The sequence below is a fragment of the Salvia splendens genome, chromosome 2 (assembly GCF_004379255.2).
Source record: "Salvia splendens isolate huo1 chromosome 2, SspV2, whole genome shotgun sequence".
NCBI classification, from domain to species: domain Eukaryota; kingdom Viridiplantae; phylum Streptophyta; class Magnoliopsida; order Lamiales; family Lamiaceae; genus Salvia; species Salvia splendens.
Window position 1 is genome coordinate 1,752,652 of NC_056033.1, and position 25,918 is coordinate 1,778,569.

Below are 25,918 nucleotides of genomic sequence, written 5' to 3' on the forward strand. Positions count from 1 at the left end.
AAAGTAAGTGGGCCTTATGTGTATATGTTGATGTAGATATATATATCAAAATGTGGATTGATTGAGGCTTGAAGTTTTTCTAAACTGAGAAATCAAAGATGGTACATGGCAGTTGAAATTGTAACCCATTGTAGGGTTGAAGAAACAATCACATACACAAAACAAGAGAGAATGGGGAGAGAGAGGTGTTTGGTTGTGATTGTGATTGAGAAACAATGGTGGTATCGTTAATCACGGCAAAATCTCTAATTCGGACAGTCCACATAAAACATCGGAGAAAATGTAATAATTACTTGTCTACACAAATTTTCTCTGCTAAAGATTTCGACTCCATATATCTTGTAATTGTTATTTGAAGTTCAAGTAAAGCATCGCATAAATAATCATTATCGTATATATTTGCTCATGATTAAATTATCATAAGATAGTTCGAAATGAAATTGGTTCGTGATTATTTGGGATTAATTCTATCGCAGAGCTATGTGATATTATATGAAATTATGTATCGAACCTTATTTATCTAACCACTAATCCACCAAGTCGAACATCACCTAAATATTAGGAAATACCCAATAGTTTTGAGTCTAAGTTTCTAACTTAGTTTTAAATATCTAGCCTTTCTAGGGGGTTGTTATTAGTCTAAATATTGTAATAATTTGTAAAATTTCATTATCATTATCAATGCAATTATTCTTCATTTTTACTCAGTACTATTAGTTAACTCTTACTGGTATATAATTTTCGTATTTTAATTCATTATCAATGCAACTGATATAACACACACAAAAAAAAAGGAAGTGAACCATCGAAACGATGGTGTGTAACCGGCCAGGACCACTGTGTACGGTTTGAAACCAGAACAGCCAGAGCCTTCCACGGGCCGGTTCTGAGTCAACCTCCGGATAACTGTAGCCGCCAGTCTAGTAATGAAACCAATAGTTCCGGAACCGTGGGAAGTCACACACTGTAATTGCTTTAAAAATGTGGTTGTGTGTAAACAGAGGTAAGAAAAAATCTCATAGCAGAAAATAGCTCTAGTCACCCTTAATTTGGGGATATGAGAGAAGAAAAAAGCTAATGGTGACTACTCTCTCTATACATGTAACTATTCAAGAAAGTGATGGGAAAAAAACAACCAGCACCTTCCTGCATATGATTGTCTCGTTCAGCTTCTCATCGACGTTTATAACCTTCTAAAACCCGTCCTGCAGAGCTATCGATGTATTGCTTTATCATTTTACGGTTGGTCTCAAACACAAAGGCCAGTCCCCTCACCTGGAATTTAGAGGATTGCATATGAAAGTTTTTCTTACGAAACAGGAAAGCATATTCTTTCCCGTGTGTAAGACGAGTAATTGTGACATATATACCTCAATGAGACAGCCAGAAGTAAGGTCTAGGCTCTGTCCAGAGGCTACATCTGTGCCATTCACGTAAATTGGTGTTCTTCCGAGGTTCTTCAAATGGAAGGTTCCATTCGTGTCCATCTTCATCGTAGCCTAACCAATGCAAAGAAAAGAAAAGTGCATGTAAGCGCGGAGACATTGTGCATACGTCAATTTGAATTTTGCATTGCAGAAACATTCTAACAGCATATTAACCTGTGAAAATACAGTGAATGAAATGAAGAAATTATCCAGGAATTTGCAGCTCAGGCTAAAGTTCTAACTGTTAGTATCGTCATGTTTCTCGGCACTATATGATGGAAAAAATACTAATGGTGGGTTTCCGATGTTAATGAAAACCCAGTCAACTCAATCCAGTAATACTGCCATGGCTTTACATAAGCCTAGACTCTTTTTTCCTTTTCTCGTCTTTTTATAATCTGAAGGCGAGACATGGTTAATAGTGTCAGGCTGTTGACAATGAGATGTCCAAAAAATCACGCTTTATTAGTTAAGAAATAACACATGCAATGTAGATTTTAATGCTCATAATTCCTACTTGTCCCCGAAAAGTTGCATCTCTTAGCCTGACATCCTATCTTCCGTTCGGCCTCATCTTAAATTCAGGAGCACAGAATGTCCAAACCCAATAAAGATCATAACACAAATATTTCAGTTTTGGCAATTATGGTGAAAGGGAGCCAATTTTGCTTAAGGTGTACTGATCAATGAAACCGAAAAGGAAAATGCTAAAACTTACAATTATGATTATGATTAACTGCTCACATCACTTAAGTTTAGGGGTTAGCATACCTGTCTTCGAGAAATTTTACCACCATTTTTTTCTCTTCCCAAGTCAATGTCAACTTTCACATCATCTGTTGCCCTACCCAGTAACACCTGAAAGCCATGATGTTTCATCTTTACAGTAAAATTCAGACAGGAAATTGTTTATAAAGTACCTCAAAGTTAACAGTATTTCCAGTACTCGTAACTCTATATGAGCTATAGAACCATCATCATCTACCAACTTTTTAACATGTCCTAGTGAGGCTAGTATTACAGTCATCACAACTAAAAACCACTGTCTTCTATGTGGCTGTTCGGTTTTAGACAAAATACCAATGAGATGTAGTCTAAGATTGAGTTGTGAGATTATTTTCGTTAAAGGAGGGTGGCTTTGACTAATTATCACGTGATTATCCATCTAAGATTAAGTTGTGAGATTCAATCTCTTGAATCAAACACAATATATATTTAATTCCGAAATATAATCTTGCAAACCGACCAGCCCCTATATGTACTCAATTTGTCTTGCTTAGGAGCAGAACTGAGATCACAGGACTACAAGCGAATTTATGAATAAATCATGGTTAAGTAACAGCCGTCAAATTTGGACTTGGGTGTAATCGAGCTTAGATGAGAGGTTATACCTCAGTTTTCTTTATCAAATGTCTGGAGAAACGCCCATATAAAACAGCAAATGCACCCTGACTAACAATGGCTCTCTGTGTGAAAGCATCAGCTGCCTGCTCCAGCCTTATGATTGTTCTCTTCGTTTCTTCAAGTTGAAATCGCTGAACTGCAAGGGTTTCAGTGTGCAAAATGTGAGAACCACGAGTCTCTTTTTAGTTACTATAAGAGCACACAAGATAAGACAACTGTAGGATACTATAAAACAATGGCTAATAGCAAAGGAGTTCCAACCAAGTTCTTTTCTGGTAATGATATACTCCCTCGGTCCCACAAGAATATGCACTCTTTCCTTTTTAGTTCGTCCCACAAGAATATGTACTTTCTAATTTTGGATAGTCTTCTCTCTATAATGAGGTAGGACCCATTCTCCACTAACAATACTTTAATTACTTTTTCTATCTACATTTCTCTTACTTTACCAATTTTGCATTAAAACTCGTGCCGAACCCAAAGTGCATATTCTTTGGGGGCGGAGGGAGTAGACAAGATAGATGGAAAAATTGAAAGTTAAGCTTTCCGCAAGAAACTCTTGCGAACCTACCCATAGAAACTCATTTAGATTAGAAATATGAACATACAATCAACTTAAAAGTGCAATTATTTATATTCATCCCCTTGGCTGAGAGTTTGGAATAAATACAAGTCAACATGTAGAAAAGTGGAGATATACCTTCAGGATTGGTGTATAAATCAAATTCATCTTGAAACAAATCCATATCTAGGATCTGCATGACGTAATGTAGAGGCTGAAGTTAATGCAAGCAAAACATAGAAAACTAGCAAATTACGAGCCTTCAGATGTTTTACCATTGCTTCTACATCAGAAAAATAAGGCACGTCAAATTCATTCTCAGACAAGAGCTCCTCCTGATCTGACAGTAGGGAGTGATCAATTGCCTTTGGGGCATCCGTTTGCTGGAAAATCAAGTCGACATTTGATGATCCATTATTTGGAATTTCAGCTACGCCGTCCATTCCACTCCGAGTGCCAACAGAATCCTTTTGAAGGCTTTGATGAATATCCAAACTACTTTTATGCTTGTCTTGGCAAGGGCCAAGGGACTTAAAACCAAGATTCTTTCTATGTACCTTCTCTGGTGGACCTCCCTTAGCTCCAGTGACAAAATTGTTGGCATTCACATTTGCTAAACTAGCATGATTCGAACTGTCACTGTTCCCAGCTTCTCTAAGTGTTGAGTGCTGGATGCTACTCTCAGGCAATTTGAATTTAACTCCATGATCTTTTCGGCATCTTAAACCTGCATCTGACTGATAGAATGATCCCATCCTGACAGAAGGGACAGATGAATCTTTCTGGGTGCTTTTCATTGCAAGATGTCCTCCTTTTGCACTGGAAGTGCTAGAGAAATTCTTACGTGATGAGGACCCTAGATAGCTAAGGTCATGCAATGCCCAGTGAGCCCCTGAGGAATTAGTTGGAGAAGGAAACCGATAGGGAAGAAAAACATCATCATTGCTAGGAATATCTGGGTCTTCGGTATTTAATGTGCAACAAATGACTCCATTACGATATTCCGGACCTACTTTCATAGTAGATTGCGAGGCTAATAGTTGTGCAGCTGAAACTTCCTTCTGATCACAGAGGTCATTATATGAACCCCCATCAAGTATATCACCTCTATCAACTAAATGTCCATCTGCAACCACTGAAGCCTCACCTGGACCTGAGCCAGACAAATCGCACAGATAGGGAGAATCCAATATAAGTGAACTCAAACCCTCAAGATAAGACTTTTCTATACCCTCATTTCCATCATTATCCATGTAGAGTAGCCCTTCATCGTCAGAAAGGTCAAACAACACATCAAGGTATTCTTGTGTGCTAGAAGCCATATCTATCATGCTATCACAAGGTAGAGGAGCTTCCAATTTAAGGTTTGAGTGCGCTGCAGAAATTTCCTGGGAACCATGTCTAATAGGCATGTGAGGTAGAGGAGGTGAACACTCAAAATTATGAAATGACTGGTCACCAAGTTCTGAACGAGGCAAATCATTTGATTGGACAAATCCAGGGATCTCACTGCAATCCCCAGTTAATGATATATTCTCTTCATATGTATAGAGAAGGTTGTTTGACACATATTCCCCATCAAGATCTTCTTGCCCATGATTTAGAACACCACCGAAAGAGGGCATGGGACCATTTTCAGTTGACTCAGCAGCATGCGGCCCAAATTCAGCTAAGGAAGTAGGCCTAATGCTGTAATCTGGGCCTTGAGCTCCCAGAATATTTGAAGCTGGATTGCCAACTTCGCAATCTCCATACAAGAATTCATTACCATCTCTGAAGTTAGAATAACCAGGCTCAGATGCAAGACTGATTCCTCCCATATCTAATGGTTCAATACGGATTCTTTTACGCATGGCATAATAATACTCTCGGACACTTTCAGCTTTTCTCTTCCCTGCAATGCAAGCTATATCTCTTACTCCAAACTTATTAGGTGGCAATTGATTTATTACCCCAAAACGTTCGGCCGCAATCATGTTTTCTGATGCCTCTTCAGAAACAACGGGATCATAGAGAAGAGAAAGCCAGTGATCTTGCAGCTCCTGTACAGTATACCGCCGAGAAAATTGCACAGCACCTTTAGCTAGAGATTCCAAAGAAGCACCAGCCTATAGTAAAAAAAAACATTGCAGAACATTAAGAAATTGCACCATTGGTCACATATGCTTGTTCAAACTTACCATTTAGCAAGTGTCTTACACAGCCATCTCACTAGTTGGCAATTATCCTTTACTATGGAAGCTCATCCTCACGTTAAAGAATTTTTTCCAGATTGTGATAATAGCCATCTTGGATAACTAAATAAACGTGGATTCCTACAATTACCGTGTTTAACCACAGCATAAGGAAAACTTCACCCTCATCAACTATGACAAACTATAGAAAACTTCCTCTTATCACAACATATATCCTTACACCATCCATTTCTAACTGATAATAAATTAAACTCTATAGGTTCTTCTTCATTAGGAGGATATCAGTTTCAAACCAATTCAATTTCATCTATAATCACACGAAACACATGTCAAAGAGAATCAACATCAAGCAATAAACACTGAACCTCTGGTTTCCATGCAAGAACATCAAGTGTAAAATTATCCAAACCAAAAATTAAAGCTGACCAAGCACGCCATTACAAATAAAGACTCCATTGTAGAAAAAGAACATTTACTATATAGGGAAAAATCGCAGGAACAGAACACATTTTGAACTCAATGAGCACATTTTTCCATTCTATATTAAACAACTCGAATTCAATATAACCACCAAAAGGGCTTTTCAAGAATTGGACCTAGAATGCGAAAAAAATGCAGCAGCCATTGTGGGAGAGGTGAAATTCAACAAATTAACTTGCTAAAGAAAAAAAAGTAAAGTTAGGAAGAGAAAGGGGTGGAAATTAAAGGATGGTGGAGATGTACCTCAACGGCATTTTTGAGCAGCAAGTCGTCTTCAGGAATCCAGTGAGGAGGCGGAGCCATAGCCCCCATTGTTGTAACTTGTTTTCGAATGCGGCGCTTTCAGTTTGGAAACAACAGATTTTGTGATTTCTTTATTTTATTTTCTTTAAATTTAGATAAACAGAATTGTTAAAGAGGCTTCTGTTACAAATCCATGCTATTCTACAGATTAATTCCATATTAATCTCTGATTATGGTTGTGTTCCGTTTCTTGTACGAAGAATTAATCGATTTATTTTTTTGATATGAAGAATTAATGGTGTTTAGTGAATTAAGTAGAGACCAAATAGGTGAAGAGTGATAGAATAGGAATGTTAATAGAATATTATATATACAAAATGATTGATTTATAGATTGAGATGTAAGGATACAAACCGGTTAATTCATTTTCCAAAGACCATAATTTGATTTTTGCCCACACCATTTTTGTCGAAGAAAAAACGAACCGGTTCAATACAAATTATTTCACCTAAGTGGCTAAATTGACGCTTATATGATCTCTGATTTTACTTGGTATCATGTGAAAACTTAAAATGAATGACACATAATTAAAATGTCATATTATATGATAATATAAACATGATTGATAGTATTAAGGTGTGATACAACATTGTAGTCTGTAGACTGAGTTGTTTTATTCGCATGATATATAAGTCATTAAAAGAAAATCAGAATAAATCTATATGGGATTCAATTGATTATTATGTAACAACATGATACATGTATATATTAGTTTGAACATATTAAAGTATATGAAATAATGCAACAGTGGTCATAACTAATTTTTACATATACACCAACATATCACACAACACACGAATTAATATTTAGTAGCTATGAAACAAATTGTGTAATCTATATTAATTGATACAATTGTGCAATCGATATTAAGTTGAATGCAGTGCAAGTAAAGTTGATTGTACTTTTATTGCAGCAACAACTCTAGTGGTTTCAATAACGACAACAATTTTAAATAATAAACAATATTAAGGAGTAATTATAATTATATTGGTTACATGAGATTATTAAAAATGGAATGAGTGTGATTTTATAGCCACATGAACAACGTGTCGTGTGTTGTGTTCCATGCAAGGCAGAATATCATTGTATCGAATTCCGAAGACAAGGGCATTCGAGTTTGGGATGCTACTAAAGGAACTGCCCTGCAGATATATAAATACTCAACGTGTCGTGTGTTGTTTTTGAGTATTCAACTCAGAAAGATACTCAACTGATCCCTATACGCCAACCCGATTTTGAAAAATTGAATCAAGCACCTCAGACACTTTCTTATAGTTCTGCTGAAAATGCTGTTTTGATGGGGGATCATATGAACTCTACATGATCCCCAATGATAGATAGCTATGGGGGTGATGCAGTTGAAGATGCAGAAAAGGGTACTGGGGGTTCAGCTGTTTTCATTGCCCGAAATAGGTTAGCCGTGCTTGAGAGAAGCACCAACAAAGTTCTGATCAAGAACCTTACAAATGATGTAGTGAAATAAAGTGTTCTGCCCGTTGCTACTAATGCAATCTTCTATGCGGGCAAAGGAAATTTGCTGTGCAGATCAGACAACGAAGTAGTCATCTTTGATCATGATTGTAGAAAACGAAGTAGATGGTGATTATGAAGAGGCAGTAGATGCTGTTTTGGGAGTGGCTCTGGATACTGGTGGTATGTGGGGCCGGCCACATTCGTCCCAATTTACAGAGCTGCCCATATTGTACTGCACAATTCGTTCCATCTCAACAGGGACAGATCTGTGGTGAGTGTGAGCTTGCAGAGATTGGATCTGATGGATCAGGCTTGCTGTGCTCTCTTTCACAAATCACATCATACCTTCACCTTCACACAAATCACAAGAAAAAGTCTTTACATATGGTCTATGAGTATATCCGTATTACTTTGGCAACATCATCAATCCATTACAGTTTTCTTTGCTGTGTCGGAATTTGGTATGCCTACCATATTCACTCTATTACTATCATTCTAGTACAGTTGGTATCTAAGATTATGATTTTATGACCAGTATTTATCTTCTTGTTACCCTTCCAGTTTTGTTTCATCAAATTCTTCTACCTCTATATTAGGCTTCCATTTCAATCATTTCATCTAAGTAAATTCAGCTAAATTAAAATTTAATTTTCCAGTATAACAAAATCCTAATATAAGGCCTAGTTTGTTTTAGAACTTTCATATTTTAAAAACACCAAGGACATGTTTGTTGCTAGGATTCTGTCTGGGAAAGTAATCTGATTCCTTAAATTTTAAATTTCTGTGTTTGTTTTCGTTTTTAATCAAACTGGGAAAGTAATCAAAATCCTGAAACAAGGAAAGTTAGTACAACTTTCCAGGATTCTGAATCCTAACTTTTCTTAGGTATTCTTTTTCCCAATTTTAGGATTCTTACATATTTAATGCAATACAGTACAATTTATTATTATTATTATTATTATTATTATTATTATTATTATTATTATTATTATTATTATTATCATCATCATCATCATCATTGTTATTATTTATTACAATGTTTTAAAAATAATTTAAAAGTATAAACCATACTTAATTTCAGGAATAAATAACTATAATTTAAATTATCATAATTATAACTATATTATTAATATTTATTTTTATTTTTATTATCATAATAATAATAATTTATTAAATAATTAAATATAATTATACTGATATAATAATATAATAATTATTAATTTATAAATTAGTAATTAACAATAAAATTGTAGTGAAATTTTAAATTATAAAATTTATTCAATTAAAAATTAAGTAAATATAATGATAATAATAATAATAATAATCTTATTTATTATTATATTATATATTATGATGTATAATCCATATTTAAACTATTCATCGTAATAATAAATAAAATAATATAATTATTATCATTTGTAATTAATAATTTATTAAATAATATGTATTATTATTTTTTATAATTAAAAAATGATAAGTATATTTTTAGTTTAGTGTTTAAATCAAATATATACTTTCAAATCTTGATATTTTCCAAACACGGGAAAGTAAAGTTATTACATGGGTAGAATTAGGTCATTCCAAAGCCGTTTCAAATACTAAGATTTTAACAATTTCCATATATCAAACAATGCAGATCATTTCAAAAGGAAAACAATGCTTTCCAATTTTACAAAGATCATTTTATCTTTGGAATGAAAAAAATGCTCTTAAAATGACATTCGTTTACACCACATACAGAAAATTTAAAATTCAATTTAATCATTCCATTTTTTTTGAAATTTGATCTCTATATCATGATTTAGTTATTTATTTTTTACTACTCTATATATAAAAAAATATTATTTATATTGACTTTTTAGTACATTCATATGGAGGAATAGCTTAAACTTAGGGTTGTTCATAATTTGGTTTAAAAGCGTAAACTATTGTATGGTTTCAGTTTTGACATGGTGTCTTTAAAATGGAGTATATTTTGGAGCGTTTTGTAAAAAAATTACTATACTACTGTATGATTTATGCTTTAAACTTGGTTTCCACTTTCCAAAATATAAACCAAACAAACCGTAAATTGTAAGATTATTAGATTACATGTCAATTTCTTATTATTATGTTTGTAAGTTTATTATTATGGAGTATATTATTATTATTATAATTATAATTATTGGATTTAAGTGGAAATCATAATATGACGGAAATTTCGAAACTTAACATCAAAGTTCAAACTATTAAACCCTAAACTCATCCATCATAGTCGATCGATTTCCATAATTAGTACACTTAAAAATAAAACTTTTTAAACTGCATGCCAAATCGAAGAATATATTTTGATTTTGATATGATTCGATTTAATTTGCTAAAATTATCAAACTATACTTTTCTAGTGGATTTGGTTTGATTTGGAAGTCAAATCACATGAAACGGCGAACACTAAGGGGCGGCAGAATAATTATGATTAATCCCACTTTTTAATTGATTTCAGAACTCGATGCAAAAGGTAAGTCAAAATAATAATGATTAGAAATATAACTCGAGTTGTTAATAATAAAATAATTAAAAGCTCACTCTACACTACATTAATTATTCGATTTTTCCCAATCGCCGAAAAAGAAATAAATTCGTCCTCTTAAGATTACAGACAGTGACGTTTATCATAATAACAGCCCACATTATGGCGCCTGTGATTCGTCAGTCCTGTAATATATTTCCTTTTACTACTAAAACAGTAGTGAGTTTTTGTTTCCTTATACGGTTAATTTCTTGTAAAGCTGAGAAATTAAGAAAATAAAGTAATCACCAACTTTTTAATTTGTGCAGATATTTCATGCTAAATTTTTTGGCATAATTTTGTTTGCATAGAATGCAGAGTATTCATAGTTTCGTCTCCCCACAATATGAAATGTAGTTACACAGCAGATTCTTTGGCATTCCAAGTAGATAAAGTTTATGTCGGAAATTTTAGTGTGCAAAGTCCGCACAATTCAAAAAGTTAGTAATTTTTAAAGCCACTTTTAACAAGATATTTAGATTTATTAGCAATTACTCTTATTCTATGACAAAAAATAACACTTACCTACCATTATTATATTATTGATGTTTTTCGATTAAAAGATATTGTTATTCTATATGAATAGAAGAATCAATTAGCTCCATGTATGATTTTTCTCGACTGCTAGCTATATCACATATCTTATGAAAACAAATAATCACAGATTCACAATATAGTTATGAACAAATCCAAATTTCACAATTTTTTTTGACAAATATTTGGAAATTGCCTACATACCAAAATTTCTGTTTATCCTAAATATTTCATTTGTCCATCGTTAAAAATCAAATTTTGTTATATACGTTCAATTTCAGTAACTCATGACATTTTATTAATACTCCTAAGATTCATATCCAGTAGTAATTTTTGATCAACATTTTACAAAACTAGAATAGATTCGAAACGAGACAAGCAGTAATAGTAATATTGGCCGGAGATGGTAATAATTTAGGAAGGGGAAAAAGTAGAGCGTATTTTCCGGTGCAAGGACAATTAAGCAAAAGCTGATGCCCGCCACGTGGCGAAAGGGTGGCCGTTGGATGAAATGCATCGCCCTTGTTTTAATGCAATCTGCGAGAGAACTGTGTGAGGAGAGTGGCAGAGGGCTTTCTGCTCAAAACCAGTCCCCACTTTCTCACTACACTACAAATTGCACTAACTGTTCTGTTCTTACTTACTTGCAAGAGAGAAGCGAGAGAGTACTATGGTTTACTGTGTCTTAAATTGAGGTTGTTTGCAGGCTGTGATGGCGGCGTTTGCAGAGGCGTGACTTTAATGCATCCAAATCACACTCCAACTCAAACAAGAATTCAATTCAATTCAATCGGACAAACCCAAATCAACCAATCCTCGTCTTCTACCTTACCCTATATTTCGTGTCTGAACAAAGCTGCAAACTAGAGAACAAACTCCCAAATCAGACTGTCAGTCACACTTTTCTCTCTCTCTCTCTCTCTCTCTCTCTCTCTCTCTCTCTCTCTCTCTCTCTCTCTCTCTCTCTCTCTCTCTCTCTCACACACACACACACACACACATAATTTAGTTAGTTTTGGGGGTTTTTTAATCGCATATAGATATAGATAGGTTTTGGTATGGATTTTCCCTCGAACTTGAGCATAAAGCTAGGTTTATATAGGGCTGGAAAATGTCTGGGTTTTTTTCACTAGGAGGAGGCAAAGATCATCATCACCACCAACAACAAAATCAAGATACAGAAAACAATAACAACAACAGTGTGTTTGTGTTGAGAAACCAAGAGATCTACAACAAGGGTTTCGAGCTATGGCAGCAGTACTACCAGCTCCACCAACGAGTCAAAGACACTACTACCACTGATGAAGCCTACTACGCTCATCACAGATCATCCTCATCCTCATCGGCGCCGGTGATGCGCCGCTCCGGCGATGGGGCCAACTGCCAAGACTGCGGCAACCAAGCCAAGAAAGACTGCGTGCATCTCCGCTGCAGGACCTGCTGCAAGAGCCGCGGCTTCGACTGCCAGACCCACGTCAAGAGCACGTGGGTCCCCTCAGCCAAGCGCCGTGAGCGCCATATGGCCCTCACGGCCGGAGCTGATATTAATAATAATTCCAAGCGGATCAGAGAGAGCCACGTCACCGCAGCTCCCGCTGTCCGCTTGCCAACTTCAGGTGAAATTTGCAAATTCTAATTTCATATAGTATTAATAGGATTTGTTTGATATTGGAGTTAAAAATTGATTTTTCTGAACTTTTCTCATTCCCACAATTACTAGGAGTACTTCTTAATAGCATAGCATGAGTTTTAAGAAATATGTAAATTTTATTTCTCAATATTAAGAATCTGTGATATTGAAGTTAAAAATGTTTTTTGTTATCTTTTCTTATTCATCAAACATTGGATAAATCTACAAAACAAGATATATTTCTAATAAAGATATCAGGCGCGCCCTAATTTTATAATAAAATAATTAAAGAGAAGTGACAGAATGAGAGTATATAGTATCATTTGCGTGTGATGGATGTTAACCAAACCTTTTTTCTCTGAATACTATTACTGAGTAAAAGTGATGGAGAATAACATCCAGTTGCTGTATTTTCCTTTTCTTTTATGAAATAATTGATCAGATTTATGGAGGAGAATGTGTAATTAACATTTGTGTGTTGATTTCTGATTTAATTTTGGTGTTGTGCGGTGGCTAGGGTTTGAGGTGGGGCAGTTTCCGGCGGAGGTGAGCTCTCCGGCGGTTTTCCGGTGCGTTAGAGTGAGCGCGGTGGACGAGGCCGAGCAGCATTACGCGTATCAGACGGCTCTGAGCATCGGCGGCCATGTTTTCAAGGGAATTCTGTACGATCAAGGCGGCGAGAGCTCCTCCTCCGCCTCTCTAGACCTCATCGCCAACGCCAGCAACTCACAAATGACGGTGGTGGATCCTTCCGTTTATCCGACCCCACTCAACGCCTTTATGGCGGGAACGCAGTTCTTCCCGCCACCAAGACCTTGAATGAGACATTTTGAGTTCATATATATATATATAAGATGGATTATTTATTTTTTGGTTCTAGTCTAGCTAGTTAGATTGAGGAGAACATTCAATATCCATTGGTAATGCCTATTCTATTCTCATTGAAGAAAGCAATGTCTTTGGATGGTTTTATTGTTGGGATTTCAATTATTATTATGACTTTGTGATTGGACTAATTGAATTGCTAGTTATAATTATTGTTATTGTTTTCATAATTTTTTTTTCATGTATTTCTATTTGAGTTTTTTGGGAATGTTTGTTGTTAAATACACTTTGTACAAACATGCCTCTCTTGCATGTTTGTTGTAGCCTCTTTGTTTGTGGAGTGCATGTTTGTTTCTCTTCTTGCCTACTTTGTGGTTGAGAAAAGCACCTAGTTAGGAACATATTCATTATTTAAGAGTGGTGTAACAAATAAAATACTAGTAATGGATTTGCTAGATACTCTATTTTGCACATTCTAATGGAGGCAGAGAAAGAATAACTTAATACTATTAGCTATTATATGATCAAATAGCATTATTATGTTTGGACAAAGAGAGAACTTTTTTTTCTTGCATATTCTCATGAATTTAGAGAAAAAATCTTTTACAATCTGTCATAGTATGATCAAATAGCATCGCTCTATATAGATTACATGTACCATAAAAATAACAAGAAATATACACATATTCGAGTATCACAGACAAAAAACACTTGAAACATAATGTAACTACAGTGAGTATACTTTGGTAATGAATGGTTGCATTCGAATACAATTTATTTTTAAAGGTAATAACAAAAATACGGACTAAACGAAATTAGTGATCACAGACAGATAGTATTGACACATACTGTATGTTATGTGACACAATATTCTGAGCATATTAGATGTGGTGTTTTGAATAGGCTCCTTTGATGTGTGGTGGTACCAATATACCATGTGTAGAAAACAGAAGGTTTATAAAGTTCTCTTCAATCGAAATTTATGTATATTAGGTACAATGATATTTAGAGACAAGGACATTTCAATTCTTGGGGCATCACATGTACAAAAATTCTCTCTTAATCTTATTTTTGCAATAACTTACTATGTCAAAGTAAATGATAAAAGACAGCTGGAAGATGGTAGAAACTAGAAGTCTATGAGTAATTAATTAGTATATGTTCAAAATAGAAGTATGAAATTAACACTGTTAAAAAGATGTCATACTTATATTTTTTTAAAAAAAAAAAAACCATCATTAACACGTTCGATTATTACTCAAGTATAATTTTGCATTTCATTAATGCATTCCATTAAATTAAAATATCTATTTAATACACTAATTACATTTAGTAAATCTCGTGTCATCTACCAATTGTGATATCTTTTCTGTGATGGGTAATAAATTTGTAAGTTCATGGTGTGTGGGAGTGCATATGCAAGAAGATCAAATTACATAATTATACTAGTAGTAATCATGCAAGGACCTATTAAACTAAACATAAAAGTAGTGACACTTAAAAATGTGTTTGCCTTTACTCAAGTTACAAGATGTAAACATATGCATATTTCAAGCACTCTATGGAACTTCATTTTAAGGCATGCATGCAGTCCAAAGCCTTTGTCCTAGCAGCAACATCAGTTGTAATTTTCTCCTATCTATAGTATAGGAGTTTATTTGTAATTTCTAATTTAAAAAAAAATTTAAGGCATGCATGCATTAAATAACGATTCGTTTTCTAATTCATGAGTACAATTTTGAATTTAAAAAATAAAAAATACTCACTTCTCTTCAAATATACAAATAAATACCAAATTACCAACATCACCCTTGTGTAAACAAATTGGACTTCTATTTTTCTACTCCGTTTCTAGCATCTTTTCGAAACCAACTTTAAAAAGTGTTATATAAATGTATAAATAAGTGAAAAAGCCCATAATTATTTTAAATACAACATTGAATTAATTGTAAATGTTAGGCAAGTGTATTGATCTTGCTTATCTGTTTATGTTTGCAAATGAGTTAAAATAAACATATAAGAAAGGATGATATGGTGAGTAGTACTATTAATGGAGTGAAACGGCAAACTAAGTGAAAAATAGAGAAATTTTTGGGAACGTAGAAAGTATACTATTTATTCTATACCTAAAATGACAATTTATAATCTCAAAATGTACCCAAAATATAAATTGAGACCAAATATGAAAATAGTGATGAAACCCTCTCTTTAGCCCAAAATTATCGATATTAATATTAGGAGTCCATAACAACTGTTTGCTAAACACTTCTTAAAATAGTTACTAATCTTTTAAACAATTATAAGCAATTTAAAATAAGTCACAAGCTCAGTAATTGTAAATGGAATTTAACAGATAAAATTCATTTGTTCTGAAACTAAGCATACGAGCACTACTGTATTTATATATGTCTAAAAAAAAAATGACATGTATACAACTCAAATGAATTGATTCCAGGCACAAGACAAGACCATATAGATTTTGTTGCTGGAATGCTCGTAGTAGTGACTGAGCCCCGAACAGAACCCGTGTTTCGTACTTGGGCCTTGTGATCAAGCTTGAGGAAGCGGCTACTTGTTATCTCAATATATCGTCCTGTTTCTGCTAAATCTCTTGTGATTCAATGGACCTATCATTGACAACTGCGCAAGGCCACCCTTATCTCCTTTAGCATCTCGTTGATCCGTATACCCGTCCTGCAAATCAAGACAACGAAATGCCTCTTAGTGCGACTCACGTACAACTAACCAGGAAAGAAAATGGAAAAAAAATTATATGTAAGATGGTGATCCCACATATCTAGCAACTAGCATAGTTTTTCATAGCATGCCTCGAAAACGTTGAAGCTACTAGACTCATCGGCGATATGCTGACTGCTGCACTACTATTGCACATCAGCAGTTGACATGGTTAGCTTTATGTAAGGGAACAGCTGAAGCAAACATAACTGCCACAACAATATACTCAACTTTCCAGATTAACTAGCTTTATCGTATACCATAGAATAACGAATAAAAGAGTGGTGAAATTCTAATTTCAGCAGCTAGACTGATATAATATCTTGCAAAATAGAACACTAAAGGCTAGACTGCAGCCAACGTCCTAGCATGGAGACTATAGACTATAGAAGTTAATTTGAAGAAAAAGCATTCACGTGTTTTTGTTTATCATGGCGTACACCAAAACTACAATTCCTATCCGTTGTTCCATTCTTTAGGGAAGTTGCGGACAGCTTGTCATGACGAACTTATAGGAGAGATCACGCAGAACATAGTAAGAGAATAATTGGACAACATAATAAACAATGAAAATAGAAACTTACAAGACACTAACACCAATAACAGCCAAAGGCCGTTGATATTCTTCAATTGTTTTCACCTTCTTCTCCTGAGAATCAATATCAATTTGGTCACTGTCATTGGCCAAATGAGAAGCTTCTCTTCCAGATGTATCATCATTCTGCAATTCCATCACATCACATCCAATCTTCCATATTTCTGCAGTTAAATTTGGAAGCCTTTCCATTGCCTGGAGAAGTGATTACAACACTGAGTTTATGACTATCTGAGAAGATTGGGCAACAAGAAACGTGTGTTCATTTCCAATTTGTTCATGGACACAGATGACAGACATACAAGAGACATTTACAGAAATACCTCAGGAATGTCAATCTTATTTAGTACAACAATGTATGGTCGTTCAAGGTATTCAGGATTGTACATGCGCAATTCCTGCAATATTAATTTCATAAGTTTCACAATTTCACATGGAGAAGAAATTAAAAAAAACAATAATAATGAGTGGGTTCATCAGAGGCTGTCACTCAAAAAAATTGTTTGGCTATAAACTAAATAGAATAACAAAATTACAAGCTCTATAGGGCTTTAAATCTAATGAATACCTCTTTCACTGTCCTGTAGTCTTGCACTGGATCCTCCGCAGCTGCATCAATAACATGAACCAACAACCTAGTCCTCCTCAAATGCCTCAAAAAGTTCCGACCTAGGCCCTAGAAATGAAATGGCTAGATATCATCGTAAGTTCACACCTATATAAGTGAAATTATAAAATAATGCAAGAAACTACAAGTCTTATAGATGATGTATTTGACATACAAAAGCAAGCAATACCTTTCCAAGATGAGCACCTTCAATGAGGCCAGGCAAATCTGCTAATGTGGCCGCAGATGAAAATTGACCAGCCCCTAAACTGGGATCACCATTAAGGCGTCCTAGGTTAGGCATTAAGGTCGTAAAAGGATAGTCAGCTATGTCAGGCTTTGCAAGTGTGGTAGCTGCTAACAGGGTAGACTTTCCAGCATTTGGGAGTCCCTGCAAGGAAAGCAAACAGTATGATCATTGTCATCTGGAAAAATGAGACAATGTAAACTTTATTACTCATTGACTTTCTCAATCAGCGTACCACATCTGCAATATCTTAGACTGCAATATAAGTAGGATGTCTATGTTATTCGACAAGTGCGATTCTATAGGAAATTATGTTAAATGTCAAACACCCACTGATCCACGCTCAAAATTCCTAAACTTGTCACCCCTTTACACTAAAAAATTTCTTAAATGATTCTATATATATGCATGTATGCGGCATTGTTTGTTCACTAAAACTTTACTTCAATGGTTATATCTATGTATGGTGTGAAATACTCTTTCTACTTAGAAAATAACGTATGTCAGTTTCGCTGAAATCTCTGATATAAGTAGTACTTACCACAAGACCAACATCAGCAACAACTCTTAGTATCAATTGAAGACTAACTTCTTCTCCAGGTCGACCGACAGCTAAAACCTGTATTAAATTATAAAAATTAAATGCTGACACACGATTTACAAATAACCACTTGAGTCAGAATTCAAAGTATTGTGAGCTCAAACCCTTCTAGCGGAAAATCAGATTAATAGATGTCAAACTTATAACGATTTCAATTTGCTCAAATGATCTGGTCCATAGAAAACACAAACTCCACCTCCCCCACACACACATAAATTCAAATTATAATATTCTTGACTCAAAAAACTTCACTGACATGCTTATGGTGAAGAAAAACAAATTATCAAATATCTGGCATAAGTTCAAAGAAAAGATCCATTACCTTGTCACTGTCATCTCTCAGTATATTAGTGGTAAAATCCATCATCTTATTCCTCCTATGCTCTGGCAATTCCAACAAGCTAATCTACAAAAAAAATGCTAAACAAAAATGAACACAAGAAGGTTTGCATGCAATTTTCCCCAAAAGTATGCCATAAAACAAAAACAAAACAAGAAAAGAAAAACAAAAGAAGTAGTTTCTCTATTCCTTGAAACTGTACTTCTAAGTATTAGCTTGTACATTTTTTGGGTTTCTCCTTTTCCATATCTCTATCCGTCAACAACCCAAGTCAGTGAGTTTCTCAGCTGATATATTAAATTTACTCCTCGGGTCATCACGAATCAGATACAAAATATTAATTTGGCTTTCAGAAAATAGTAATATATCCTTACCCCTCCTTGTCCGCCCTTCGCAACCAAAACTTCGTCACCTGGCTGAGCTAAATCAGCCAGAAGCTTTCCTCTTTTTTGCTTAACAACAGTCCCTGAGAACATTGCAAATACATACAAGAATCTGTTTCACTACAATTTTTAGGTGCAATAAAAAGACATAATTCATTACGTGCAGTAAACTGATAGATTGATGTAGGGAACACACACCGAGAGGCACTGGAATACGAAGCACAGGAGCAGCAAGTCCACTACGGGTTTGGGAAGAAAAAACACCCATTGCATCGACATTTCCACCTCGTTTAGCATTATACCGGCTCTTCTTGTGAAAATCCAACAACGTATCTTTACTCTCATCGGCATAAATTATGACATCACCGCCATGCCCGCCCACGGGAAGGATAATTGAACCATCAAAATCTCTCTTATATGAGGCCTTCTTCTTTGTTCTTGCTTTGTCAAATATCCCTACTGACTTGGCAGAACCGTTCTGGCTGGGCAGATTGAGAATGGCACCGTGACCTCCATCTCCGGCCCGGACAGTGATAATCACTTCATCAAAGTATTTGTGGCGCTCCTTGACCAGTATATCAGAGTTTGGTGAAGGTGAATTTTTTACTTTAGCAAGTGCACAATTAATCAAAATGCCTTGGTAATTCTTTTTCACAATCAATTTCCTGTATGAACAATGATATATTGAGTGACCTTAATTACACAATTCAGTGTAATTTACATAGAATTGCGTGAAAGCTTACGTACAAAAATTTAAGCTTTGAAATATGTTAGGAATACCTATTGATATGGTAGAGTTGAGATGAGAAAGCAGAAAGGGAAGCCTGCGAAATTCTATTCGACGGCAAGCTGAGGATTGAAGATGAACGCTGCTGAGGTACCGATGACAGCATTCTCTCCCGCTTCAACTGTGTTCAAGAGAGAGAAGGATAATCCACAGTGGATTGAATTGAGAAATAGGAAAATACAATTAATAGATGAATTTTTTTAATCATGTGAATTATACCACAATAATATTAAAAGCTCTTTGAATAAAGTAGAAAAAAAAAGATGATAATAATGTTAAAAGACTTTAAAACTTAAAAACTTATTCAAACTACCTCAAACTAAATACTACACCTAGTGAAATAATTTTTTTCTTTTAACTCAAGATTTTTATGCTAGTGGATTATTTTTTCTTTTTAACTCAATAATAATATTTTGACACACTGTAAATTCATAATTTATTGATAATTTCAGATTTCAACTTAATGTAATATTTTAATTTCTTACTATATTTAGTTAGTATGAAATTGCAAGCGGTAATGAGATTGATGTTGCAAACTATACCAACAAAGCGAACCAATAATGTAGATATATGAAAATTTTGATTAAAGTATTATTAATAAAAGCTAAATAAAGTAGTAGGAGATACAATGACGAGTAGTGTCACGTTACTAAAAAATAGAAATGAAGTAATTTTTGTATCTAAAATGGAGAAAAGAGACTATGTTATGTAACTTATGTTCATTTATATCACACATTATTCAATGTGATTGAGAATCGCTAAATTAGCAATAATACAAAGACTAAAACAAAGTAAAACCATTAATTTATATGCAGACACGTCAAACCATTAAATTTGCTAAATTAAATCTTCATAAGTCATCAGATAACCAAGGCTGTTTAGATTGTAAAATCGAAGAAAATAATATGAAAAGCAGTGATCTTCTTACACGTCAAGCCTAACCAAGAACAAGAATATGCTTTAGGGATGAAATTATTTCCCTAAATTCAGAATGCTAAGTTTCCTTCTGCCCCTAAAGCATTGCATACACACACTAGGTAAGATTTAAACTAAGGCTCTTCCACTTGTAAAACCTAAGCTCGTAGACTGCCTTGAAATGAAATTGGGGTCCTTCCGAACATGGACTAGGTAGATATGCAAGCCGCGTAATTGCAGATTCCACGCATGAGCAACCAACTTAATGGAGCATGATGGACGACATTATAACCATAAGTGACGTCGCGTGCCTGTATCACGTTGACACATCCATGTAACTCGTAACGCGGTGATTGCTTCGGTGAAGGTGCCAGTTCATCTAGCTCCTGAGAAAATCTTTTAAGGAGAAGGGTTTATGTCCATCCTTCAAAATACCAAGAAAGTCGAGAAAAATGAAGTTAGTGCATTTTGACAAAAACTGGCAAAGGAAACTATGATGTGAGCAAGCACTTCCTGATAAAAAGAACCATGGCCAGAAACCTCATTTAAAATGGAGTACATTGTCAAGAATAGCATGCACGAACCAAAAGAATTCAGAACACACACAACAGACTCAAAGCAAACATCACACCTTTCCGAGTTCCTGGCTCAAACACTGTCTAACAACAGTTGTTTGTTGTATTAGCCTTTCCATTGCTGAATAGCTGGGAAGTTTAGAGTGAGCTGAAATAAAATAGGTGCAAATTAAATGAACAATCAATAGCCAAATTTCATCGAAGAGAAATGCAAATGCATGGAATCCGAAGCATGTCAGATGAGGAAAGAAGTACCAAGAATTGCCCTGTTTAAACTTTCTGCAACATTTTGTCTGTGTTCAGAGCTCACGAGATGGAACATTGGGGACTTCTCTGGTTCATCATATGCAAGAAGAGCCATAAAGTCCTGCACAGATAACATTTCCATTCAATCAAGTCAAAAGCTGAGGGTAATTTCAAAAAAAGAAGGCATCTGTTAGACGAACATACTTCAAGCTTTTTGACATATTTCTGCTCTTTGCCAAAATCAGTCAACTGGCATTGCGCAAATAACAAGGCTTCCTGACTGCCACAAAACTTATGTTTAAACAACCATGCACAAATAAATCTTTGTTTACAATTTATGAAAATGTTTTTATCCTAAAAAGAGCAAGAAATTGTTTTCATTATCAACTCTAAACAAACATTCATTACGTTTACTGAGGCATTTTTTAAATGAACATCACAGGCTTTTTCCCCCAAACAGTCAAAACAACATCAATCATAGCTAAGCAAAAACACTCACGTTTTATGGGAGGACACAAGTTCAACAAAATGAAGGCTCAAAAGATCAAAGTGCAAATCCTTATTTTCCTCCAACAAGCCAGGTGCAAATTCTTCAGTCATCTCAATGGCTTTGGATGCATTCCCGTCCAATGCAAAATGATAGATTCCTGCAAATAAACTGCCACAATCAATACTACATTTACCAGCACTTAACTTTTTATCCAATAAGAACATTCTGAAAACTTCAGCTATTTTGGTATGATAGGGTTGATGAGTAAGCTGGATTTTATTATTCTTGTGCGGACGATAAATAAAAGTTGCAAATCCTCACAAGGAGAAGTGTTTCAAATTTCTGTTTCCTATTGCTCTCCCCTCCTTATATTCTCTATAATTCCTTAGATGCACAATTCCAAGATCTAGAATCATTTTTGCTTTATATAAGACACCATGCACCTAACACAACAAAATAAGGCCAATCAAAGAAAAAAAAATTCTACTTGGGTGGCTCATAACTAGAAAAGGCTCTACGGTGATGAGTAGGTTTTCCTTCCTGAACACCCTCACATAGTTTACAAATTTTATCGCTTCCTATCACGCGGACTCATTTATACAGTCTCTAGTTTTTAATAGGAAAAGAAAAAACATATTGATAATAAAATGAGTGCAAACTCAAATTTTGGACCAAACCAAACTTCATTTTCTTAAAGCTCATAGAACTCATCATACAACCATAACCATATCTCAAGGCCCTTTCCACTTACTCGGCGATCCCTCACACCAAATTTACTTCCTTTGAGAAAAGGCTGCTCAACACCCTGCACTACAGGCTAAACTGGGCATGTGGGTAGCTCTTTTCAACTAAATATAGAAATAAATAAAATTGAGCATCTTCAATCTTACTTCACTCGATCTAAATATCCTAATCAAGTATGCAGAATCTGATAATAGCCTGCCAGAGGTTCCATAGGCAGAATGGCAGAATGCTAAACTTAGAAAGTAATAGTAATATGGAAAATCTTGATCCATTTATTTACACAACCTATGTTCATGATGGAATTGTCACAATCCAAGCATGGCATACAAGTTCATTACTATATGCACATATATAAAATGCACATTCCCAAATTCACACAAATTCTGGCAATAGATTGGTAAATTTGTATAAACACCCATCATAAACTCGATTTTTCACATGTCATTGATAAAAAAAAACACATTCATTAAGCACAACTCGTTACTAAACATCATATTCACCAAATAAGGGTTGAATAAAAAGTGCATACGCCATACAATATTAAAAGCAGTAATGGTTGGATCTCAGATGTGAAAAAGGGGTCTCCCTTACTTTTTCTTTTTTCCATGTCCTGCAGATGATCAACAGGTTGCTTCATCCCAGTACAAGAAACGAATGACTCCAGCGTGTCCTTGAAGCAATTGTGTGCAAGATATGAAAGAACAATTGTGTGGATATCACTCTCATTTACATCCTAAAACAAAAGTACAATAATAAGCATAAAAATCAAGCGTGCACAGAGAAGACTACACTAAACTTACAGAAAAAGCAAACATCAGCTCTATCATGAATCTACAATCTATATACAGAAATACATACTCCCCAAAATATCTGAAGCAAGTATACCATCCCACTCCAAATTTATGGAATAAAACAACAAAAATTTCCAAAAGTAAATTAATTGCTAAAACTGGCTTGAAGTCAAAGTATTTTATTGATTCAAGGCAAGGAAATAAATCAAATTAAAAGATGTTGAGCCCATATAGCCATCTGAAACAAAATGGAACCGAGGTTAGAACATAAAATAAGTAATCCTTCGGAGCAAGAGATTAAACATATCATCTACATCTAGAAAATCTTATCCTCCCATCAATTAAAAACCTAAGCCAGACCTATTCGAAAGAAAAACAAGCCAAACTCTCAATAAAATTCCAAAGTAAAAGTACTAGAATCTCGTTTGAATAAATTAGAGTTTTCTTACAATGTTCCCAAACTGCGCTGGATCTGCATCCATTTTCCCCCACTTCCTCCGCACAAAATTGTCCCTCAAATTGTGTCGATAATAATAAGTCAATAGCACCGAAACCCAAGAAATTTTCTACGCACTAAATCTAAGGAATGTATTGAGCTTAAAATAAATCTTCTCTAATACGACGACGATGAGATAGAATACAGGATCGCGCCTCTCTCCGGTGTCTCACGCTCCGGTTACTGGCGGTTATAGATGAAAAGCACCGGGCAGTTCGACGACTTCGATTATTAAAGGGGCAGTCTCATTTCTTTAGCGCAAATCCGATTTACTCAAATTTTGTTTTCATTTTTTTATAAAAACGCAAAAAATTAATCGGGTTGAGAGTGAAAGTTGCAAAATTCGCAAAAAATTGAAGTTGGGCCTGGGTTTCAAATTTCAATGATATCACACTAATTTTTATTGATTTCATGATTCATGATTATAGATATGAAATACGATGTCGAACTTTGACTCTAACTAAAATAAAATAAAATTGTACTCGACTAAAGAGAATTTTGAGAGTATGGTAAATTGGAGTGTTATAAAATGTTAAACTCATAACATAATGGGGTTGGAGATTGTTTTACATATAATCTCGTAATCTCAAATTAATAGAGTTGTATTGTACATTTCAGGATGACACTAGCTAACTAGGTAATTTTCTTCTTTATAAAATCATTCATTTTAATCGGTTTTAATGTATTATTCTCTCATCAATTATCTATTTTATTTTATCTTCTAGTTTAATGCCTCAATTAACATAAAGAAGAGGGTATGTTTTTGTTTACATGAAGAGGAAAATGCATTTAGTAATACAAGCATACAACAACCGATTTCGAGGTCTGCCCCAAATGCCATGCCCATCTCCCAATTTGTATAAGTATTACTAGTGTTTTCGTAAAAAATGGACTCGAATGATGTCATTTTGACATTTTTTAAAATTTTATTTCGAAATTATAGTTTTATGATTTATCACTAATATAAGAAAAAAAAATCATTTACCATCTCTCGTCAACTATACGGCTATAATCGATCGATTAACATTCATAACCAATAACTGATCACACTCGAAATCGAACTAAAAACAAAAAATTCGGTTTTTGATTAACCGATAACCGACCATAATCGATGCGGTTATCGACCTATTAACCGTCTAACCACCACCACCACCACCACATTTTAGATTGGGCACTGCACTTGATATTTTGATGGCCCACGGCAAGGTTATCTTGGTCACTGATGGGGTACGTACTAAACAAGCCCAATAGCAGTGACGGCCCATCAGCCCAAAGCCCAAGGAAGAGTATCAGATCGGCATTACCAAAGAGTTCGGCCCCAGCCTACAGCTCGGTAAAAGCCAACCAATCAGTTCGGCATTACCAAAGAGTTCGGCCCCAGCCTACAGCTCGGTAAAAGCCGACCAATCAAGCTCTACTCTCAGATCGGCAAAAGCTGCTCGGCAATAGTTCAGCAGTTCGGTCTCAGTATTCGACCGAACTGGGAGATAGTGGACCCATGCAGGATCTCATGACCACTACACGATCTATTTAGTGGTGTCAAATCATGCAGGATCTCATGCGGGATAAGCGGACCAAACAAAGAGGTAGTGGACCCATGCAGGATCTCCATGACCTCCACGACATCCACAACCATCATTAGTGGTGATGCAAGCCACGATCTTAGTTCAATGTATAAATAGAACTTAGATCAGATAGACTGGGGTTAAGTTCTCTAGAGATCAAATATCAAATAGCAAGTCTGTATTGTAAGCTGTAGAAAACAGATCAAGCAATACAACTCTGCCCTCTTTTCTTCCCGTGGACGTAGATTTACCTCAGTAAATCGAACCACGTAAATCTCTGTGTCGTGATCTGTATTTTCCTGCATTCATCACCATCAAAAATTCGCCTAGCCATCACTGGCGCCGTCTGTGGGAACCAGAGAACCAAATTTGTGATAAAGCGAATTTTTGACCCTTTTTCCACCCCAAAAAAAAAATGC

General features: G+C 35.0%; 4 protein-coding genes across 5 annotated transcripts; 1 reads left to right on the forward strand and 3 right to left on the reverse strand.

The window, feature by feature from the left end:
• Window positions 1-955: 955 nt before the first annotated feature.
• LOC121759208 lies at window positions 956-6,402 on the reverse strand. Its single transcript, XM_042154712.1, has 7 exons — window positions 6,312-6,402; window positions 3,669-5,501; window positions 3,532-3,586; window positions 2,819-2,967; window positions 2,199-2,285; window positions 1,371-1,499; window positions 956-1,275 (listed from the first exon to the last, which is right to left on the reverse strand). Exons 1-7 carry the CDS (start codon window positions 6,378-6,380, stop codon window positions 1,174-1,176), a joined length of 2,424 nt encoding a protein of 807 aa, XP_042010646.1. The 5' UTR covers window positions 6,381-6,402; the 3' UTR covers window positions 956-1,173.
• A 5,094-nt stretch (window positions 6,403-11,496) lies between these two features.
• On the forward strand, window positions 11,497-13,611 carry LOC121765124 (protein EXPRESSION OF TERPENOIDS 1-like). The gene is made up of 3 exons (XM_042161161.1): window positions 11,497-11,816; window positions 12,029-12,542; window positions 13,074-13,611. Exons 2-3 carry the CDS (start codon window positions 12,038-12,040, stop codon window positions 13,373-13,375), a joined length of 807 nt encoding a protein of 268 aa, XP_042017095.1. The 5' UTR covers window positions 11,497-11,816; window positions 12,029-12,037; the 3' UTR covers window positions 13,376-13,611.
• Window positions 13,612-15,688: 2,077 nt separating this feature from the next.
• On the reverse strand, window positions 15,689-19,838 carry LOC121759214 (probable GTP-binding protein OBGC2). 2 transcript variants are annotated; one of them, XM_042154726.1, is made up of 10 exons: window positions 19,671-19,838; window positions 19,089-19,555; window positions 18,882-18,973; window positions 18,490-18,573; window positions 18,108-18,185; window positions 17,510-17,710; window positions 17,281-17,388; window positions 17,036-17,110; window positions 16,702-16,907; window positions 15,689-16,075 (listed from the first exon to the last, which is right to left on the reverse strand). In XM_042154726.1, exons 1-10 carry the CDS (start codon window positions 19,781-19,783, stop codon window positions 16,012-16,014), a joined length of 1,488 nt encoding a protein of 495 aa, XP_042010660.1. In that variant the 5' UTR covers window positions 19,784-19,838; the 3' UTR covers window positions 15,689-16,011. The 2 variants fall into 2 exon arrangements, with proteins under 2 accessions (XP_042010660.1, XP_042010668.1); XM_042154734.1 differs by lacking the exon at window positions 15,689-16,075 and having other exon boundaries at window positions 16,808-16,943.
• Window positions 19,839-20,554: 716 nt separating this feature from the next.
• On the reverse strand, window positions 20,555-24,244 carry LOC121759225 (glucose-induced degradation protein 8 homolog). Its single transcript, XM_042154744.1, has 7 exons — window positions 23,888-24,244; window positions 23,239-23,380; window positions 21,913-22,060; window positions 21,618-21,693; window positions 21,423-21,534; window positions 21,224-21,315; window positions 20,555-21,016 (listed from the first exon to the last, which is right to left on the reverse strand). The coding sequence occupies exons 1-7, from the start codon at window positions 23,918-23,920 to the stop codon at window positions 20,972-20,974; spliced, it is 648 nt and encodes a 215-aa protein (XP_042010678.1). The 5' UTR covers window positions 23,921-24,244; the 3' UTR covers window positions 20,555-20,971.
• Between the last annotated feature and the right edge of the window lie 1,674 nt (window positions 24,245-25,918).

Bases quoted from the DNA above. Each gene is read 5' to 3' on its own strand.
- LOC121759225 (XM_042154744.1), bottom strand. From the start codon at position 23,920: ATGGATGCAGATCCAGCGCAGTTTGGGAACATT. The intron at 23,381-23,887 runs GTAAGAAAACTC...CTTTTGTTTTAG, and splicing joins CAGCGCAGTTTGGGAACATT to GATGTAAATGAGAGTGATAT. The intron at 22,061-23,238 runs GTAAGGGAGACC...GTTTATTTGCAG, and splicing joins GGACATGGAAAAAAGAAAAA to GAATCTATCATTTTGCATTG.
- LOC121765124 (XM_042161161.1), top strand. From the start codon at position 12,038: ATGTCTGGGTTTTTTTCACTAGGAGGAGGCAAAGATCATCATCACCAC. The intron at 12,543-13,073 runs GTGAAATTTGCA...TGCGGTGGCTAG, and splicing joins TGTCCGCTTGCCAACTTCAG to GGTTTGAGGTGGGGCAGTTT.
- LOC121759214 (XM_042154726.1), bottom strand. From the start codon at position 19,783: ATGCTGTCATCGGTACCTCAGCAGCGTTCATCTTCAATCCTCAGCTTG. The intron at 17,389-17,509 runs GTATTGCTTGCT...TTTCATTTCTAG, and splicing joins AAGGTGCTCATCTTGGAAAG to GGCCTAGGTCGGAACTTTTT. The intron at 16,908-17,035 runs GTATTTCTGTAA...TCACTTCTCCAG, and splicing joins ATAAGATTGACATTCCTGAG to GCAATGGAAAGGCTTCCAAA.
- LOC121759208 (XM_042154712.1), bottom strand. From the start codon at position 6,380: ATGGGGGCTATGGCTCCGCCTCCTCACTGGATTCCTGAAGACGACTTG. The intron at 2,968-3,531 runs GTATATCTCCAC...AAACCCTTGCAG, and splicing joins TTTATACACCAATCCTGAAG to TTCAGCGATTTCAACTTGAA. The intron at 1,500-2,198 runs GTATGCTAACCC...TGCATTGGTTAG, and splicing joins GTAAAATTTCTCGAAGACAG to GCTACGATGAAGATGGACAC.